Genomic DNA, 18,743 nt, shown 5'->3' on the forward strand with positions numbered 1-18,743 from the left:
TAAAGGGACGATCAGGCAGGTTTAATCTGTAAGCTTCACTGCGTCAGTATTCCATCTTAAGTGCGTTGTAAGGTGGGCATCCATTAGTTTAAGTTTTCAAGTATTTTCACATTTGTTCAAGATTTCAAGGGAAAAACATTGTCACTATATTGTTTTTTTAAGCCGTTCCTGATCATTTTATTCATCATTGCTCAATGAGACCAAAAAGGGGCAACGGCCAAGGGGCATAAGGAAATTATCAGCGATAAAGGCGTTCAGATCTCATGTTCTCTGCAATTTCAGTTTCCCATCGGTCTCCATTTTCAAGAACATTTAAGTAGAAACCATTTTGCTATTACTTTGTACAATTTGTTATGCCAAACAGCAAGAGGCATCCGATCATATGTTTGTACTTCTATCCTACTACTGTTGCTACTAATAACAATAATATTCAGGAAAAAGAAAGATTCTTTTAATATCTGATATGAATTCAAGATGAATATTAAATATTATTCATTTTATTAGGATTCCAGGGATCTACTAACAATCCACAGTACACTCCAGCTTCAATCCAACTTTTTTCTAAACAAGCAAATGACAATGAAATCAAGGACATTTTGAAATGAAATTAACACTTAGATGCCCTGCTCAAGCATTGCTCGGACCCTCATTGGAAGACCATAAAGCCGGATGAACCCAGCAGCATCAGCTTGATCATATATCTGCCCACTCTCAAATGATGAAATGTCTTGCCTATACAGGCTAAAGGGACTCTTTCGACTGGTTACAGTAACAGAACCTTTGTACAATTTCAAAGTCACAGAACCTGTTGTTGTCTCTGTGATCTTCTGCATAAAGGCATCCATTGACTCCCGAAGTGGATCAAACCATCTGCCAGCATATACTAACTCTGCATATTTAAGGGCTAATGAATCTTTGACTTGTATTGTTTCTCGATCAAGTGTCAAAAACTCCAGCTCGCGTGCTGCAGCAAACAGGATGGTTCCACCTGGAGTTTCATAAACTCCACGGCTCTTCATACCTACAAGCCGATTCTCAACCATGTCGATCCGGCCAATTCCATGCCTTCCACCAATCTCATTGAGCTCAGTAAGTAAAGTTGCTGGCGAAAGCCTCTTCCCATTGACTGAAACAGGAAGGCCAGACTCTATCTCAATTTCCACATATCTGCAATGCATAATGCGCTCTTTCAAAAATGTAAAGAATAACATGTTTAAAAGTATTACAGAAATGTGGACGCTATATGTAAAGTGAAATCACAAGAAACATGCTTACTCTGCTTCATCAGGAGCATCCTCAGCGTCTACAGACATCATGTACATGTCCTTTTTAGGCTCATTAGCTGGGTCTTCCAAAATATCACCCTTCAGTGTCAAAGATTGCATATATCAGAAAATAGCAACATGTCATTTCCAAAATAGTTTTTGGAGCTACAGTGCATAAAGCATAACCTAGATCAAAATAATGTGTAGCAAGTGCTTGCAATACAGCATAGAAATGATGCTTTGTATTCAATTTGACGATTCACATGTTCTAAGGGACTTCAAAGATTATTGGATTCCTTGAAAATTTAGATGATGGAACTCTAAATTATTGAGGGACAAAGTTGATTGTTAAAATCTTCTGTGGACTAAAAAGTGATGGTGCATGTATTCTGGAAGACAAAATGAGGGTCTATATAAGAGAAAAGGTACATGGAAAATGCACTCGTAAATAGTCACTGAATGCAATAGCCCTGGAATGAATATGCTTGTGGGAGCACTTACATACAATAAGTTGAGTTGAATGGTGAGCCATGGACTATTTCATAGTCTAAAACAAATAGGAAATGAATAGAGTCTTGATTTCAGATGCCAACATGACACACTTCAGCTATCAACATATAGGCAGTGTTTAGTATACATGTTAGATATTGCTTGGTAAACATGTTAAAACAGGGTGGAAGATTCAGCTATGTTTGGTGCATTTCCATTTTCCAAAATAGAACATAATAGGGCATGAGGTTGAAAAATGGTGCATCTTGATTCCACTAAAAAGGGTAGAACAAAGAACAGAAAAGGACATTTTATTCCATTCTATCCATACAACAAACACTATCATAGTAAACCACTCCTCCAAAGTTGGATCTTCTCATGTTACATGACTATCATGGTAAGAAATAGTCTTTGTTCTCTATCACTCCTCCTAATGGTCATGTAATGTAACATAAGAAAATCCAAATCCATTAGACATAGCTTACTTCAACACTATAACTAGAGCTACATTGAATATAACTGCAAAGCATACCTCATGGCTTAGGTGCCAAAGATTCCTATCCCTGCTATAAATGGATTTCTTTGTCACAGGAACAGGTATATTATGCTTTTTAGCATACTCGATAGCATCTTCTCTACCTGTAATATCCCACTCCCTCCATGGAGCCACAACATTTAGCTTGGGGTTCAGAGCAAAGAAAGTAAGCTCAAATCGAACCTAAAAGTTTATATAGAAAGTGTTAGCATAATAAATGACATGATTAGTGTTGTGAACCTAATAGTAACGCATGCCTGATCATTTCCTTTCCCTGTACACCCATGAGAGACAGCATCAGCTCCAACTTCTTTGGCAACATCAACCATCGCCTATCAGTCAATAGATAACAATCAATCTATGTTTATAGAAGGGGGAATAAAGATAAGTACATGCCACTATCATTGTCATTATGATTCTTCTATATAAAAAGGGTGAACACTGCACTAAGAGCTAACAGAAGAAATGGCTTTACCAAAGAAGATGAATATATTAAACTTCAAGCATGAGTACCTTTGCAATTACAGGGCGGGCCATTGATGTCCCAAGCAAATACTTCCTCTCATACACTGCACCAGCACGCAGGCAAGGAAATATGTACTCTCTAACAAATTCCTCCTTCAAGTCCTTTACCACTAATTGACAAGCCCCACTGGCTTTGGCTTTTGCTTCTAAACCATCCAATTCTTTTATGCCCTACAAGATTTAGTTTTCTTATGACATGAGGCATTTAAACAAGAGATTGGATAAAGGAATTCCCCTCGTCAGAAGTTTAAAATCTTAAAACACTTTTTCCAATAAACAATTTACACAACAATATTGATTACAGAAAATGAATTCTAAAACTCAAAACATACTTGGCCAACATCAGCAGTGAAGCAAACAACTTCACAACCATAATTCTCTCTGAAACACCAAAATCACCAGATAAAATATTATAATAAGAATACAGTTATACAATAACATGTAAAATTGACAGGAATATCCACAGCTCAATATCCCAAGTCACATGTATAATAAGAATCACCAATTTTTGCTTCCATGCTTTACTACAAAACTACAACATTTTTTAGTTTAAAACCCATCAGATTATCTATACAATCTCAAAAATGGTATCTGATCTCTATTTACACATTCTAATAAAAACTTAAAACATTATTTTCAAAAGAGAATTCAGTAATTCAAAAAAAAAAAAAAGAAAAATCATCTCTAACCCCCTTGTTTGTCATGGTGGATGGAAATAATTTTGGGTGTTTGAAGGAGGAGAAAAAGGTGCAAATAATTTTAAAAATGACGGGACCTAGTGTACTATTTCTCACTTATTTCCACTTATTTTTCTATCTCTTTCTTCGTCTCTTCTTTATTTTCAACTTGGGATTTCAACTTTATTTCAACTTTATTTTCACCTATTTTCACTCATCCTTGTTATTTTCATTCACTCTATTTCTCTCCTCTCTACCAAACAGACCCAAAGTCCCAGAGATTTTTCGTTCAGATTTCAGAATCCAATATTCCAAACTTACGGTGGATGTCTGATAAAAAAAAATGGAAAAAAAGGGGGGCGGCAACATCTGTACCTCAGCCATGGAACAATGACTGATGTGTCTAAGCCACCACTATAAGCCAGCACCACCTTATTCAATTTTCCACGTAGGCCACCACCCTTCGTGGTTTCAGAAACTACCTCTGTATCAATGCGTGCAGCTGCTTTAATAACTGCATGTCAAGGGATTTTTAATATCATGACAGACACTAAACTTAAATTGAATATATGAAGAAGTGAACACAAGGTGCCTTAAATGACATCATGTGTTTCAACACAAACTAGCCATATTCTAAGAAGCTTATTTGTCTATTGGTGTTATGACCTCCAGTGAACTGCTGAAGTTGAGACAAAACAATCTCACCTTGAAGTTTATTGGCACCAACGCTTGTTTTTAGCCCCAGCTACATACACCATAGAAATCCAAATTACCAAAATAAGACCAACATAAAACCCACCAAAACACAAAGATACCAACAAAAAAAAAATGTTTTTGTAATGATTAAAGTTTAAGCTTTTAAAGTTCACCTCTTTGAGTGACAAAGGCTTTGCCTTGGAGAATTGATGGCGCAGAAGGTGCCCTGAAATAGAGATAAAAAGGAGGAAGTGTTAAGCATACATAGTGTGCTTAAAATGTGAATGAAGGGAGAATTGCTCTAACCAAGGTTTCAATTTTTACAATAGTTTAAGATACGACATTTTTTTTACAATAGAGTGATGTAGAAGTTGGAATTCGAAAAAAGAAACAAATTTACAAAAAAGGGGCACCTGTTGTTATTGATGCATGATGAAAGGAAGGAGCAATGGCAAGGGACGAACACGCAGACGCAGGAGATGCTTTCAACTGAGTCATTGTTACTCTCTGTTTGAAATCAAAGTGTTAACGGCGTCAGGAAAGAAGGGTTTTAACTCAGTCATTGTCATTATATTTTTTTAATTTTGACTATAATAATTACAAGTATAATTAATTAATGAAATTATTTAAATTTTTTCGACTATCCATAAATACCTTATTCACTCCTCTCTTAAATAGAAGAAAAAAACAACTTATATTAATTAAAATTTTAGTTAACATTATTTTGGATTAATTATATTTTTAATTGTTGAGTTTTTCTTAATTTTCACTTTTAGTCCATAAAAAGATTTATTTATATTTTTTACTCTCAAATTTTAATTTTAATAAATTTTATTCTCAACAAATTAATTTTCTATATTTTATTCTTAATTTAAAAAAAAATATGAATTTTATTCTCTGTCATTTATCTATTAATTAATACAGAGTGAAATTAATCAAAAAAAAACTTTAAGAGTAAAATTTGCTAAAAAAACGTTGAATGCAAAGTTTATAAAAAAAATTAAGGGTAAAAATATAATTATAGTAAGAGTAAAATAGAAAAAGATAAAATTTGTGAAATTCTTTAAAATTGAGAGAAAAATTAGCTAAATTAATTTGTTGAAATAAAGTTAGTTAAAGAATAAAAAATTAGAGTAAAAAGTACACTTAAACTATAAAAGAAACCTCTCGATCTTGAGGCACTACACGAGAAAAAATATGACCAAAACTATCCAAGGGAGAAGAAGGAAAAGATGAAGAAGGATAGAAGAAAAATAATATTAATTATATTGACTTTAAACTGATGAGATAATTGTTTTGAATCATTTAAAAATAAATAAAAGAGTAATGCATTTTTAAAAGATAAAGAAAAATAAAATAAATAATAATATTACTGTTGAGAAATACTACTATAATTATTTTTTTTATGCTTATTACCGCGTGGATTCATTTGACGGTTCACCGAACGAACGAACATACATCTGCAAATTCCTCCTAACTCCTAAGATTCGGCGAGTTGTTTTGTTCCACTTGAGAGTGAGGAATGAAGAAGCTGATCTTGCATTCGCATCTCTCACTGCTTCTCATTTATTGTCAGGTATCCATTCTCTCACAATTTTCCATGCTTTATTGTGTCACACTTCCTGATACATAGATATATAGATAGATAGGGTTTGATTCTTTTGATGCCCTTTTTTCCTTCTCGAAAACTTATATGAGCGTGGGCCAATTGAGCTACTTCGCAGATTGGCAACGTGCTGCAAAGATTAAAACTCATCTTGATGAAAAATCAAGCTGTTTGTCGTTTTGTTGTTTAATAGCCTAATGTTTTCATTTTCAGGTTTTAGGTTCCACAACAATAGCTTCTCTTTCCATCTGTCTTTGCACAAATAGCTGCAATCTTAGCTCGGAAATCACTTCTTGCTCTTCGAACACTCCAACTGGTAAGATTAATCTCGTTTCGTTTATCTGTTATTTGCCGAGAAGTGTTGGGAAAAAAAAAAAGGAGAAGAAGCTTATACTTAGATGTTGATGGAATTTAGAACACAGAATGTTATTTGAATGCCTATATTTGTTCCCCTCTCTTCCCCCAATTTCTTTTCTTTGATTCCTAGATGTGAACTAAATTTGTTTCCCTCTTTTTGGCTATATAGCCTCTTTAAGTATTCTGATTTTGACTGATTATGTGATGCTCTTAATAATTTTCCAGATATAAAAGCTTGTTGTCAATACAAGCATCATTTTTGTTGTAGGATGTCAATTGTTCTGCTTGTTTAGGCTGTAAGTGGTCAAGGGCTACACAACTTCCAAAACTATGGCCTGCCATTAAGTGCACAGTCCTACTCTACCAAAAAAGGTCTGTCATTTCTCTTTCCAGCTTTGAGATATCTACTGGATCACCATTTGCTTTTCACATGCATGTGTTTCCTGTGTATGCCCCCTTGATTTGTATCATAATTTTGTGATGCACAAACTGCAGAGGATGAAGAAAGGGAGCAACTTGCAAAGGAAATTTCAAAGGATTGGAGTTCCGGTATTTAGTTTTCATTTTCAGTTTGATTTTTGTTTTTTTTTTCCTATAATGTAACTAATCATTGCTAATGCTTTGGATGACAGTTTTTGAGCGTAGCATCAACACATTTTTTCTCACTGAAATGGTTCGAGGTTTAATGCTGACACTGAAATACTTCTTTGAAACAAAAGTTACAGTAAGTATCTTCTAAAACTTGTTGCTGGTCAAGTTTGTTGCAGCTTCTTCTAGTTAAATGCATGACTTTATAATGCAGATTAACTATCCTTTTGAGAAAGGCCCTTTGAGCCCTCGTTTCCGTGGTGAACATGCACTCCGACAATATCCAACAGGGGAGGAACGTTGCATTGCTTGCAAACTCTGTGAAGCTGTAACTCTTTGATTGTTTATCAATAGTTTTGGTTTAACAATCATTTAGAGTATGCATTCTACCCAGCATATGACTGTATGACAGTAGTTTCCTGTTGCTTTCATAAACTGGACTGTTACTAAGCTTGCCTACTTTTGGACTCTATTTTGTATTTACAATTGTATGTATATGTTACTGGGTGTGGCTTGTTGTTTGCTAATATAGAAACAAATATACAGCTTCTTTTGAATTTAAACAAGACATGGCAAAAAGTGCAAGGCATAAAGTCTTGGTAGGTTTATGAATCTGGGCCACATCATTAGTTGAACTAGGTGAAGGTATGTGCTTGCTAACCCTCTGGTCCTTGGAGGCTGTAATAGGTATATTTCAATGTGGGACCCACAAAGATTGGTAATTTCTAATAATTTTTAGTCAATCATAGAGAGAGTGTTGCTAACGTTCCTCATTTTCCTATACACCTATAAATAGAAATTTTACTTCAAAATCTTTTTTTTATAACTGGTACAGTAGTACTGCTGCAGGATTATCCCTGTAATGTAGGACAAACATATTAAGCTAGTAGAGAGTAAGGATAGAATCACAGGTACATTTTAATTTATAGGAGGACTAAGGAGAATGTCTGGATTTTCAGTCTCAAAACATATGTTTTAAGCCCAAAGCATCCAGTAGTCCCTAAACAGTGAAATCCTCCAGTTAACATAAAAAGGTATTACTTGATAGGCAAGTGATTATGATTTTAAACTAAAACTCTCGTTTGCCAGAAATCTGAAAGTATCATCTAACCCCAGATAACTGAGCTATAATCTATTAATGAATACCCCGTAATAATTAGTAATTACAACAAATGATCAATCCATTATATATTTCCATTGTCCTAATTTCCTTTTCCATGTTTAGTTTCCCCCTTTTCATACTTTCCCTGTTTCTCACCCTCCTACCAATTGAGTCAGCAGCTGTATCATATTATTTTTTTTTCTAAAGTAATATATTTTTTTTATCAGATATGTCCTGTTCAAGCGATTACAATTGAGGCTGAGGAACGAGAAGACGGCAGCCGCAGGACAACTCGGTGAATTACCTTCCTTGTGTACCTCCCCTTCTCCTGCCCCTATCCCATTCTTACTGTTATTTGTTAAATCTTTCAGGTATGATATTGACATGACCAAGTGCATCTATTGTGGATTTTGTCAAGAGGCATGCCCTGTTGATGCCATTGTTGAAGGGCCAAACTTTGAATTTGCTACAGAGACTCATGAGGTTCATTTTCATTTCCTTCATATTGAATTGTATAAACGATTTGTTAGTGCATGCTAGTAATTGTTTCTCTTTTTTTTTCTTTGTTGTTAATTATATGTTTAAGTTCTTTTGTTAATGAATGTCAGTAATGGTTTATTTTGTTTATTTATTTATTTCTAGTTAATACGCAATATGTTTGCTGTTGCAGGAGCTTCTATATGACAAAGAGAAGCTGCTTGAAAATGGGGACCGATGGGAAACTGAAATTGCAGAGAACCTGATATCTGAAAGCCTTTATCGCTGATAATTTCCGCGTGCTCCTTGGCTGTTGCTTTTTTGGATCTAATTGAGTAATGACGAATAAAATGATCAGTAAATGGTTTTAAAATAACTGCATGGATTTATGGTTGTTACATCATATTTTTTTTTTCCCCATCTTTTGCATTGCTGGTAAGAAAACTATAGTGACGAGCTTTTCTTCTTGATCGTCCTTTTAGTTCATTGAAGACATTGAGGATTCGATGATTACCACCATGTATCTATCCGATAAAAGGGAGAATGGTGCATTCTGCAATTAGGCGTGTGTACGACTAAATTAGATCAGCTTGGTAATTCGTAATAAGGTATGAGTATGTCTTAATACTAATGCTCTTTTGTTTAATCAGAAATTTTGAACAACTCTATTTATTTCAACCTTCCTTTGAGCCTTATCTTGGATCAATATTTAAGATTTCATATATCAAAACTTACTAGAGACCAGAGTGATCCTTTCATCGTGAGAGCGTTTATTCTCCTCTAAAACTCAGATATCAAACGTATCCTTACTTATAAAAAAGTACAATCACATTCGGTTGTGCAGTATACTAAGGAGATCATCATTGGCAATCTTAATATCTTATACATTATTTTTTTAAAAATTGAAATATTCACTATTACTAAAAATTGAAGTTTAACATTACGAATAAGGTAAATAATAGTGGCAAACCTTCACTGAAAGATGAAAAACACTTTATTGGGTGGATGATTAAAATATGATACGTTTTATTGTAAGATGATTGTTAATTAAATTTTCATCATTGATTTTTTATGTTACAAAACCTTTAATATGATTCTATTATATTAATGCAAAGTTTTAATTAAATTATTTTATTTTTGTAGTGTACAATAACGATAATGAAGTTTCATTAATTAGTGCTTGTGAATTGAGGAACTGTGTTAACCATCATAATCAGTGTTCTCACCCCTTCATAAATTGGCCTAGTTTTTAAATCACTGATTCAAACTATTACAATAATACAAATATATGATGAAAAGTTGAGTCATTTTTTCACAGAAAAATGAAGGTAAACACATCACACAACTAGGTAATACCACATGTATATAAAAACAAGTATGTAATTAACAACGTCAACAAAACAGTAATATATAAACCATTCCTCAATCATAACTGATCTTGATAACGCAAGTATATATCATGCACGGGCATGTCATGTCGAATTGGTATCCATTATATATATATAACTACATCTGCATGCATTAATAGCGCGTGCGTACATATGGATCCTCAACGAGTCATAGGTTCAACTGCTGCTGGAGCCATTGGAACCATGGCTACTCCCTGGTTCCCTCCCTGAACATTTCCTTGCCACCCTAACCACCAATTTCAAATAAAATAGATTCAAGACAAAGAAAGAAAGAACTCATCTGTATGTTTTTTTTTTAAAAAAAAAATAATAATGTACGTGGAAATCAATGATTATGTATATATACCAATGACCATGTCAAATCCGCGGTTTTCAAGTTCGCGATATTCTTGGCACAAGGCACAGGGTTCGCAGCAGCAATGAGTCAAGCAATCCCAGCAAGGGCTCTCCTTCAACATGTATTGTCGTCTCATCTTGGTGCGGTAGAAGCATGAGTATATCCAACCACATCCAATTAAACAACAAATCATCGTATACAGGGCCCCACTAGCACCACATGCTGCAATCATTAATTGGTTAATTAGTGATCTCTTTCTTCGTAGTCATGTTAATCAGTACTCTTGAATATAAATTAAGAAATTAAATAAATATATATATATATATATTAGAATTTGTAAAATTATATTATTAATATTTTTTTTATGTTCCATAATAAAAAAAATAATTCTTTAAATAATATGGTAAGAACACTTGTTATCAAGATCCCTATGTATATCTTAATGTTATAATTCAACTAGCTAGCTAGCTTATTACAGGTTGATCCCTGGTCAACAATCTCTGCAACTCGACCAAACGTTATACATGGACACCAGCACGTTATGCAACCTGCAAACAAATTAAATAGATTAGAGATCGATCAGGCTATATATATATATATATATATATATATATAATCAACATTATATTATTAATTGTGTGAAAAATAAGGGGACAAGTTAGTTAGCTAGCTTACAGTTTTTGAAGTTGGAGAAGCAATCAAAGAGGCCCGTGGACCAATCAACCTGGGCCTGCAGGGCTTTGAACTTGGGTTGTGGGTTGTTGTTGTTGCCGTAAGCCACTGGAAAACCAGTGGCAGCGGGCTGTGCACCTTGTGAGGTTGGTAGAGACATAACTATATATTATAACTACCAGAAAATTAAGAAGCAAAGACCTTGTTAAGGGGTATGGAATTGATATGATGGTGAGGAGGTGGCGTGATCCAACAATTTATAGTAGAATTTGAGGAACAATACGTGGAATGTTTTTTTGGTGTGTGTGCCGCCATCACCAATCCTTTTCACCCATAGATATGATCTAAAAGAGGAAATTCTGTCTTGTCTTTCTAAACTAACTGTTTGTTTGGCATGAGAAATTGCGTTTGTACCAAACTTTGTATAAAGTATTATACAATTAAAAATTATAAAAAGAAAAGAGAAAATACGAGATAAAATGAATGATTGATGCAACGAAAAGAAATAAAATACAGTTATAAAAGTATTATATAAATATAACGTGCCAATGATATAATTTATATACACCATAACTTAATCTTATTTATTTATCTATTAATCATGTTCAGCCTTATCGGTATGAATATAGTTCACCAATAGCATATTCCACAGAGACGGCATAAGACATTGATGGAATTCATTTTCTTTCTTTTTTATTATTTTGTGCTCTGTTTTATTTTCTTTTTAATCCGGCAAGAGAATGCCAATGCATTATATGCTCCGATTTGTCCTGATTGAAATTAGTTTTTTCTATTAGATCTTGAGCGAATTTTCACTCAGAACAAAGAAACAACTCGCGCGTAACATCTTGAGAATCTGATAGATACATTCTAAAATCGCATTTAGTTAAGGTTGATCCAACGATAAATAAGACATAAAGTAAATATTAAAAGAATCTTTTTTTAATTTAAATGTGAGAGTTAAGTTTGAATTTTTTTGTCAATATATGTGATTTTTTTTTTTTGTGAATATATAAAATATTTTTTGCTTTATAAAAATCAATAGAAGATCTTTTTTACTGATGGGTCTAAAACTAAAATTAAATTTATTTATCCTTGAATCCACTAGTGATGAACTATGACATAAATTACAAGTATTAAAATGAAAGGGGAAAAATAAGGAATGTCTCACTTAAAACATAATATTATGAGTGATGTTATTTTGTATGAAACAAAACATGCAGGATACACACGAATAGGCACGTGGACGGCACACTTTTTAAAAATAATATTAAATGTAATTTGACGGGAAAACATCATTAGTGTGGGAGTGACGAAAATCATTTTCGTACTAAACAGTATTTCCCTAATATTATTGTCCTTTAGGTCTAACGCAAGCATATAATAGTAGACTGAAGTTACAGAACTGCATGCGCAGTTCTCTCTCTCTATATATATATATGGATACCCACTTCAATTCACTTCAACGACGCATGCCCTGTTCGACTGATGGAGCTGTTGTAGTCATGGCTACTCCCGGACTTCGTTGCTCACCATTTCCATACCAAGTTCAAAGGAAAGTAAATTAAATAAGAAAGGTATTTCTCTGTAAAATAAGAAATTTGTTTTCATTTATTCTTTTTGCGAGATACTTTGCATTTCGGGGTATTTAAAACATTAATAAGCATGAGTGTACGTTATCATAAATTTTATGAAGCGAGTCTTACAATCGGAAAAGCAGCAGCAACAGAGGCTGTTGGACTGATTGGCTACGACAGGTGGTGGTGTTGGGTAATCATTTCCAACCAAGTATATATTGTAATACCGCATTTATAGAGGTACTATAGTAATTAACAAGTGGTATCATCTGCCTTACATAAATTTCACAATATGTTATAGATATTATAATAGTGATTAATCATTCTCATTTAGAGTTTGATATTAACTGAAAATACAAGTTTAAAATTATTAAAGGTAAAATTTTTTTTATTTGTGAATAACACAGGTTTGAAATTACTAAAGGTGAAATTTTTTTTTATTTGTGAATAACACACTAGATGAAGATATGTTAAATATTAAATAAACAAAAAATAACCCAAAATGACTTATATTTTGGTATAATTTTTTTAATTTATTGACTCAGTCATAAATTCGAAAATTTATTTAAAATTTATAAAGTTTATCCAAAATCTACTAAAAAAAATTTAAGTTTAGTGGAAAGTTTGATAGACATAAGTGACTCATTCTTCAAACATTATTGTCCTTGAGGTCTAATAGAAGCATCGTAGAAACACGTATTGCTTAGTTACAGAACTGCATTTATTACATTACTCTATACTTAGGGATCCTCACTTCAACGGTTCATGCCCTGTTCGACTGGTGGAGCTGTTGCAACAGTCATGGCTACTCCCCGACTTCTCTGCTCAACATTTCCATGCCAACCTAACCATACCAAGTTCAAAGAAAAATAAAGTAAACAAAAAAGGAATTTCTCTATAAAATAAGAAATTTGTTTTCCTAACTTAATTCTTTTTGTTATTTTGATTTCTTCCTCGCATTACAAATCACCTAAAACATTAAGCTCTCCTTTGTTAGCAGAGGAAGAAACTAAAAAAGAGTGAAAAGAACAACAAAACCAGATGAAATCCACACTCTTATACTTTACTTTAATTCAAAATGTTCATATCAATTCATTTTCATTCCATTTTATTTCATTCTACTAAACATACTCTATAAACAGGAATGTTATAAAAAAAATTAGAAAGGTGGACAAAAAGTCATCCAAATTGAGGATTGATAAGCCAATCAATTGTGAGGACTATGGCTACTTTAAAAGTTATATTTATTAAATAAAAAAGTTTTTTTCAACAATATTTTCACTTCATGATAAAAAATTTTATAAAAAAAAGGGAGTATTAAATTAGGCTCCCATATAAAAAAGCACTTGGGAAAATAGTAATTGTTAAATCAAGGGGATAAGACAATAGTTTAAACATGCATGGTAGTTTATGAGCTGTATCAATTGAAGAAAGGAGTAACAAAACAGAAAAATGAAAGTGAGAGTAATGGAAGCAGTTGTTTTGATGTGGAAAAAAGGAAAGCAAAACAAAATTAGGGGCCATAATAATGAATTAAGCGAATGGTAGATACCAATAGTCATGTGAAATCCACGGAATTGAAGCTCACGATATTCTTGACAGAGGGCACAGGGCTCGCAGAAGAAATGAATCAAGCAATCCGTACAGGCATTTCCCCGCAAATCGTACTGTTGTCTCATATAGGAGCGGTAGAAGCAAGAGTATACCCAGCCCCAGCCCCAGCCACACCACCACCTCACCCCAATTACAAAGAAAATTGCGGAAATCACCGAGTAGATAGCCCCACTAGTAACACATGCTGTAGAGCCACCAAATCACAGATAACAAATATCAAAACAAATTTTAACTTTGTAGGTCGTGAGAAATTAATTAAATTCTTACATGGAGATCCCCTGTCAACAATTTCTGCAACTCGACCAAAGGTAACACATGGACACCAGAACGTCATGCAAGCTGAAAATGTAGTAGTGGCGGCATAATTTATTAGACATGGCATGCATGTAAATTAATTTGAAAATAGAGGTCTTATCTTACAGTTTCCCCAATCGGAAAAGCAATCACAGAGGCCGGTTGACCATTCCACAATAGGTTTAGGGTGGGGAGGTGGTACTGGTACTACAACTGGACCGTATGAATACGAATACACCTCAGCCTCCGTGGTGCTGGTGCTGTAGCTCACCGGGAAACCGGTGGCCGGTGCCGATGGCTTTCTTGGATCTGAGCTGGCTGCTTCATACATACCTAAGTTAATGCTGCTACAACACTAGCTAGCTGCGTGGTAGAAATGTTTGGATAAGGATGTGAATGAATGAATTTGGCTTTAACCACTACCAATGCGTATAATTTTAAAACTAGCTACATGTCAAAATCCAGTGAAATTTTAAAGCTATGAATGCAGTTAACGGTATGATGATTTTAAAAACATAAAAAACTCTACAACTGCGTATAATTTGAAAAAATGCAGTAAAGCATGGTATAGTGGTTCAGCGTCAACTATATTATAGTAGCAGAATTCTTTTTATTGTTAATATTTTCTGAAAACATTTAAAACATAAAAAATTATTTCTCAAAATTTAATTCTCTTAGAAAGTGGATTTTGAGTTTCACTCAACTCTGTAAAATTGATTTATATAAGTTAGAGAGTTGTCTCACTTATATTATTATATTCACGCTATATGTCTAGCCAACATGGGACATGAGAATTTTCTAATATTAATTATTTTCAAACAAGGAGAATTAAATTGAAAATTGAAAAAACATTTTCTAGGATATGTCTGGTAATGAGCTTGAAGTGATATGTATGAAATCATAAGTTCACCTAATAAATATAACTTATAATATATGTTGAACTTGTATAAAAAAATCTAAATTCGATCTCCATATAAAATACTTTTGGAGAGAAATGATTTAAATATCACTAAATTTTAGATTGGAATTGAAAATTAATCTCATAATTAATTCAAAGTTTTGAAATTTGTAGGAATACTTACAAGTCTCACCAAAATTCAAAGATCAAATCTTTTAGAAAACAGAGAAAGGAGGAAGAAATTGATGAATTTATCTATTTCCAATAGTGCTAGGTCAAAGTTTCATTGTTTCAAGCAGAGTAGGGTTGGCTTTGTTAAGATTTTTTTTTTTCTTTTTGTGGGTTTTGATACGGCTTATAAATTACAATTGCATGATGAGGTTATTTACAAGTGAAAGAGTAATGATACATAAACATGTTTTAATTTTAAACATTTCGTATACATTTTTTTGTTTTTTTATCTTTCTCTTCCTATCACGTCACAAATTCTATTATACCTATATTTTTCTCTTACTTTTATCTCTTTTTCTAAGTGTTGGATAGATTAATAGATCTTCATCAAATATTTTTCATAAGCGAATCAATTTGCCAGTTTCAAGTAAGAAAATTATACTAGTCCCCTTGATTTTTCCACCCGTAAAACTATCAGTATGGATGCGGCATTGAATATTTGATTATTTCAGATAATAAAATCATTCTGAATATAATAATGTCATTGTTTTCTAAATTTTTATTATGATTCTATTTTTAAATTAAGAATGGAACTTAAATGTTTCTATTGAAACTAAAATAGTCTTGATAAACTGATCCACTCATTTAATAATGTCGTGCAAATAGTTACATTATCACAAACGAGAAAACAGAAATAAATCAGGAAGTGGCCTTTGTGTTTAGACAAGTGTTTGGAATCAAATAGGAAGTTAACAACAATTACCTTCTATCGACAAATAACAAGATTTTGTAACATATGTACACCTCATACATCAAGAGTTACTGGTTCTATAAGTCAAGTGTACATTTCAACCACACTTTTCAAGAAAGTCATTCCATGTTTCACAAAAACCTTAGATTTTGTAAACATATTCACACAGGATGAAAGGATAAATAGATCCATTGTCTTTTATTTTATTTTATAAATAGATGCATTGTAAACCACTATGATCAGCCTAGCGGCGGAAGTTAAGATAAATGCATAAGAACTTATATTGTATCCTCGTTGCCACAATTGGATACAGAAAAAGATACGTTGTAATACCGCATCTATTATAAAAGTAGTCTAACATTAATTTAAATGACAACTATTAATATGAAAAGGGGATCGAAAAAAAGGAATGAACCATTCTTCAAACATTATTATTCTTCATGTTTAACACGAGCATCGTAGACACATTGTCTTAGTTACAGAACTGCATACTATTCAACGGCTCATGCCATTTTCGACTGATGGAGCTGTTGTAGCAGTCATGGCTACTCCCCGACTTCGTTGCTCGACATTTCCATGCCACCCTAACCGTACCAAGTTCAAAGAAAAATAAATTAATTAAACAAAAAAGGAGTTTCTCTATAAAATAAGAAATTTGTTTTCCAACTTTGCATAGCTGGGTATTTAGCAAATAGAGTAGTGTTAATATATATATAATGAGTGCATACCAATAATCATGTCAAATCCACGGTGTTGAAGCTCACGATATTCTTGACAGAGGGCGCAGGGCTCGCAGAAGCAATGAATCAAGCAATCCGAACAACCATTTCCCTTTAGACCATACTGTCGTCTCATCTTGGGGCGGTAGAAGCAAGAGTATAGGCAGCCACAGCCAATGACACAGCAAATCAGCGTATACAGAGCCCCACTAGCACCACATGCTGCAGCAAATAATAATCACTCTCATGAAAAAATCAAATATTAAGTAATTCTATGTATGTTCTGTTCTGAGATAGAAAACAATATTCTTACATGTGGATCCCTTGTCAACAATTTCTGCAACTCGGCCAAAGGTAACACATGGACACCAACACGTCATGCAACCTGAAACCAAATTAAGCAATTATTTATTGGATGGGGTTTCCTCTTTGGAAGGTTGTTCTAGCTAGGGGGGTTGGACTTATAACTTATATATTTTCATAGCATTCAAATTAAATCAGAATCTCCCACTTAAGAATATCTATCCTGAATAATACATATTTATCCAACAGATCACAACCTCCTTAATATATATATGACTTACAGTTTCCACATTCGGAGAAGCAGTCACAGAGGCCGGTGGACCAATTGACAAGAGGTTTGGGCTGGGGAGGTGGGACTGGAGCGTAGGAAGCCTCGTTGGTCGAATACGTTGTTGAATTGCTATAGCTCACCGGAAAACCGGTTGCCGGTGATTGCTTTGTTGGATCTGACCCTTGTTGCTGATACATACTAATGCTGTGTGATGTTATCAATTTTTTTCGATTGGATATGGGGTGTGATTCAATCAGCTCTATTTATAATATGAGGATTGTTAGAACTTGAAAGATTCCGCGGATCTAACTCATTATTTTTGTGGATGTTGTCAATTTTTTAATATTATCTTTTGATTCTCTCTTATTAAAAAAAAAAAAATTCATGAGTTCCGCGTCAACTATATTTATTAAATGCAAGTCAAGTCATGGTTTGGGGTTGGATAACCGCGTGCAACGACTTGTTTCTTACAAGGGGCTTGTAAGATGGGATAGGTGGTTTTTTTTTATTAATTTTAAATATGGTCTGATATTATTTTAAAATTTTAAAAATATGAGTTTAGGTTTAATTTAATTCTAACAGCTAGTTGGGATGAGGATTACTCCTCTCAGCTATATTTTTACTTTATTTTTTCCAACAACTTCCAGATTTTTTTATTATTATTGGATTAAATAATAACAACTAAGCAGGATAGTTACGCTGTACCACGTGGTGCTTCCATAAAAAAACAAACATTCTTGCACAGATTTTTGTTATCGTTTGGTGTTATCTTTAGACCGATTCCCTCTTGGAAAGTTTATATAGACGCAGTCCTTTGCACGTCCTCATAATTTCCAGGAAATTTAAAGCTTCAGACCTCACTGTATATATTAGTTAATTAAATGGATAAAGTATCTCTCTTAACAGCCAATTGGTTCAAGTCATATACTATATTTTATTTTCTTGTGAGTTTTTAATATATTAGTAAGTTCCTAGACTTTCTTGTGAATTTTTAATATATCCTTTCATTAATGTTATTATTATTATTATTATTATTATTATTATATATATATATATTGACTATTAAATTTTACAAAATTAGTTTTTAATGTGTCCGTATGTTTTAAAATTTTACGTTGCACTATTATTTCATAATTAAAAGGTAGTTTACTTTTATTACATTTGAAATTTTTAGTTATTTAATTATATATTTGCACATTATATAGAAAAATCAAAATAACACTTTCCGATTTCCACTATATTAAATATAAGCATCCAGTCATGAAAAAGACAGTTGCATGATGCTAGCGAGAATATACAGAATTATATCAGTTTCTAAGAAAGAAAGAAGGATGGTAAGTATTTAAGTTTTGAAGTTTTTGTTTTGTTTGCTGGCTTGACTTGACTTGATAGGTGAGTAGGCACCAAACA

General features: G+C 33.1%; 5 protein-coding genes across 7 annotated transcripts; 1 reads left to right on the forward strand and 4 right to left on the reverse strand.

The window, feature by feature from the left end:
- Positions 1-468: 468 nt before the first annotated feature.
- LOC100499845 (argininosuccinate synthase, chloroplastic) lies at positions 469-4,733 on the reverse strand. Of its 2 annotated transcripts, none has more exons than XM_003525195.5 (10): positions 4,601-4,733; positions 4,361-4,413; positions 4,197-4,236; positions 3,867-4,005; positions 3,147-3,195; positions 2,803-2,985; positions 2,547-2,621; positions 2,287-2,472; positions 1,276-1,364; positions 469-1,167 (listed from the first exon to the last, which is right to left on the reverse strand). In XM_003525195.5, exons 1-10 carry the CDS (start codon positions 4,683-4,685, stop codon positions 615-617), a joined length of 1,452 nt encoding a protein of 483 aa, XP_003525243.1. In that variant the 5' UTR covers positions 4,686-4,733; the 3' UTR covers positions 469-614. The 2 variants fall into 2 exon arrangements, with proteins under 2 accessions (XP_003525243.1, XP_006580438.1); XM_006580375.4 differs by having other exon boundaries at positions 4,158-4,236.
- A 976-nt stretch (positions 4,734-5,709) lies between these two features.
- On the forward strand, positions 5,710-8,693 carry LOC100819489 (NADH dehydrogenase [ubiquinone] iron-sulfur protein 8-B, mitochondrial). Its single transcript, XM_006580826.4, has 9 exons — positions 5,710-5,763; positions 6,029-6,109; positions 6,444-6,522; positions 6,646-6,699; positions 6,783-6,874; positions 6,953-7,066; positions 8,068-8,135; positions 8,212-8,323; positions 8,511-8,693. Exons 1-9 carry the CDS (start codon positions 5,710-5,712, stop codon positions 8,604-8,606), a joined length of 750 nt encoding a protein of 249 aa, XP_006580889.1. The 3' UTR covers positions 8,607-8,693.
- A 39-nt stretch (positions 8,694-8,732) lies between these two features.
- LOC100818949 (protein PLANT CADMIUM RESISTANCE 2) lies at positions 8,733-11,207 on the reverse strand. The gene is made up of 4 exons (XM_003524325.5): positions 10,739-11,207; positions 10,540-10,611; positions 10,073-10,285; positions 8,733-9,952 (listed from the first exon to the last, which is right to left on the reverse strand). The coding sequence occupies exons 1-4, from the start codon at positions 10,893-10,895 to the stop codon at positions 9,867-9,869; spliced, it is 528 nt and encodes a 175-aa protein (XP_003524373.1). The 5' UTR covers positions 10,896-11,207; the 3' UTR covers positions 8,733-9,866.
- Positions 11,208-12,905: 1,698 nt separating this feature from the next.
- Positions 12,906-16,069, reverse strand: FWL4 (protein FW2.2-like 4). Of its 2 annotated transcripts, XM_003524324.5 has the most exons (4): positions 14,347-16,069; positions 14,194-14,265; positions 13,865-14,110; positions 12,906-13,156 (listed from the first exon to the last, which is right to left on the reverse strand). In XM_003524324.5, the coding sequence occupies exons 1-4, from the start codon at positions 14,549-14,551 to the stop codon at positions 13,068-13,070; spliced, it is 612 nt and encodes a 203-aa protein (XP_003524372.1). In that variant the 5' UTR covers positions 14,552-16,069; the 3' UTR covers positions 12,906-13,067. The 2 variants fall into 2 exon arrangements, with proteins under 2 accessions (XP_003524372.1, XP_040871676.1); XM_041015742.1 differs by lacking the exon at positions 12,906-13,156 and having other exon boundaries at positions 13,618-14,110.
- Positions 16,070-16,213: 144 nt separating this feature from the next.
- FWL5 (protein FW2.2-like 5) lies at positions 16,214-17,666 on the reverse strand. The gene is made up of 4 exons (NM_001249723.2): positions 17,344-17,666; positions 17,073-17,144; positions 16,769-16,981; positions 16,214-16,624 (listed from the first exon to the last, which is right to left on the reverse strand). The coding sequence occupies exons 1-4, from the start codon at positions 17,528-17,530 to the stop codon at positions 16,536-16,538; spliced, it is 561 nt and encodes a 186-aa protein (NP_001236652.1). The 5' UTR covers positions 17,531-17,666; the 3' UTR covers positions 16,214-16,535.
- Positions 17,667-18,743: the final 1,077 nt, after the last annotated feature.

This window comes from Glycine max, chromosome 5, assembly GCF_000004515.6.
Source record: "Glycine max cultivar Williams 82 chromosome 5, Glycine_max_v4.0, whole genome shotgun sequence".
Taxonomy (NCBI): Eukaryota; Viridiplantae; Streptophyta; class Magnoliopsida; order Fabales; family Fabaceae; genus Glycine; species Glycine max.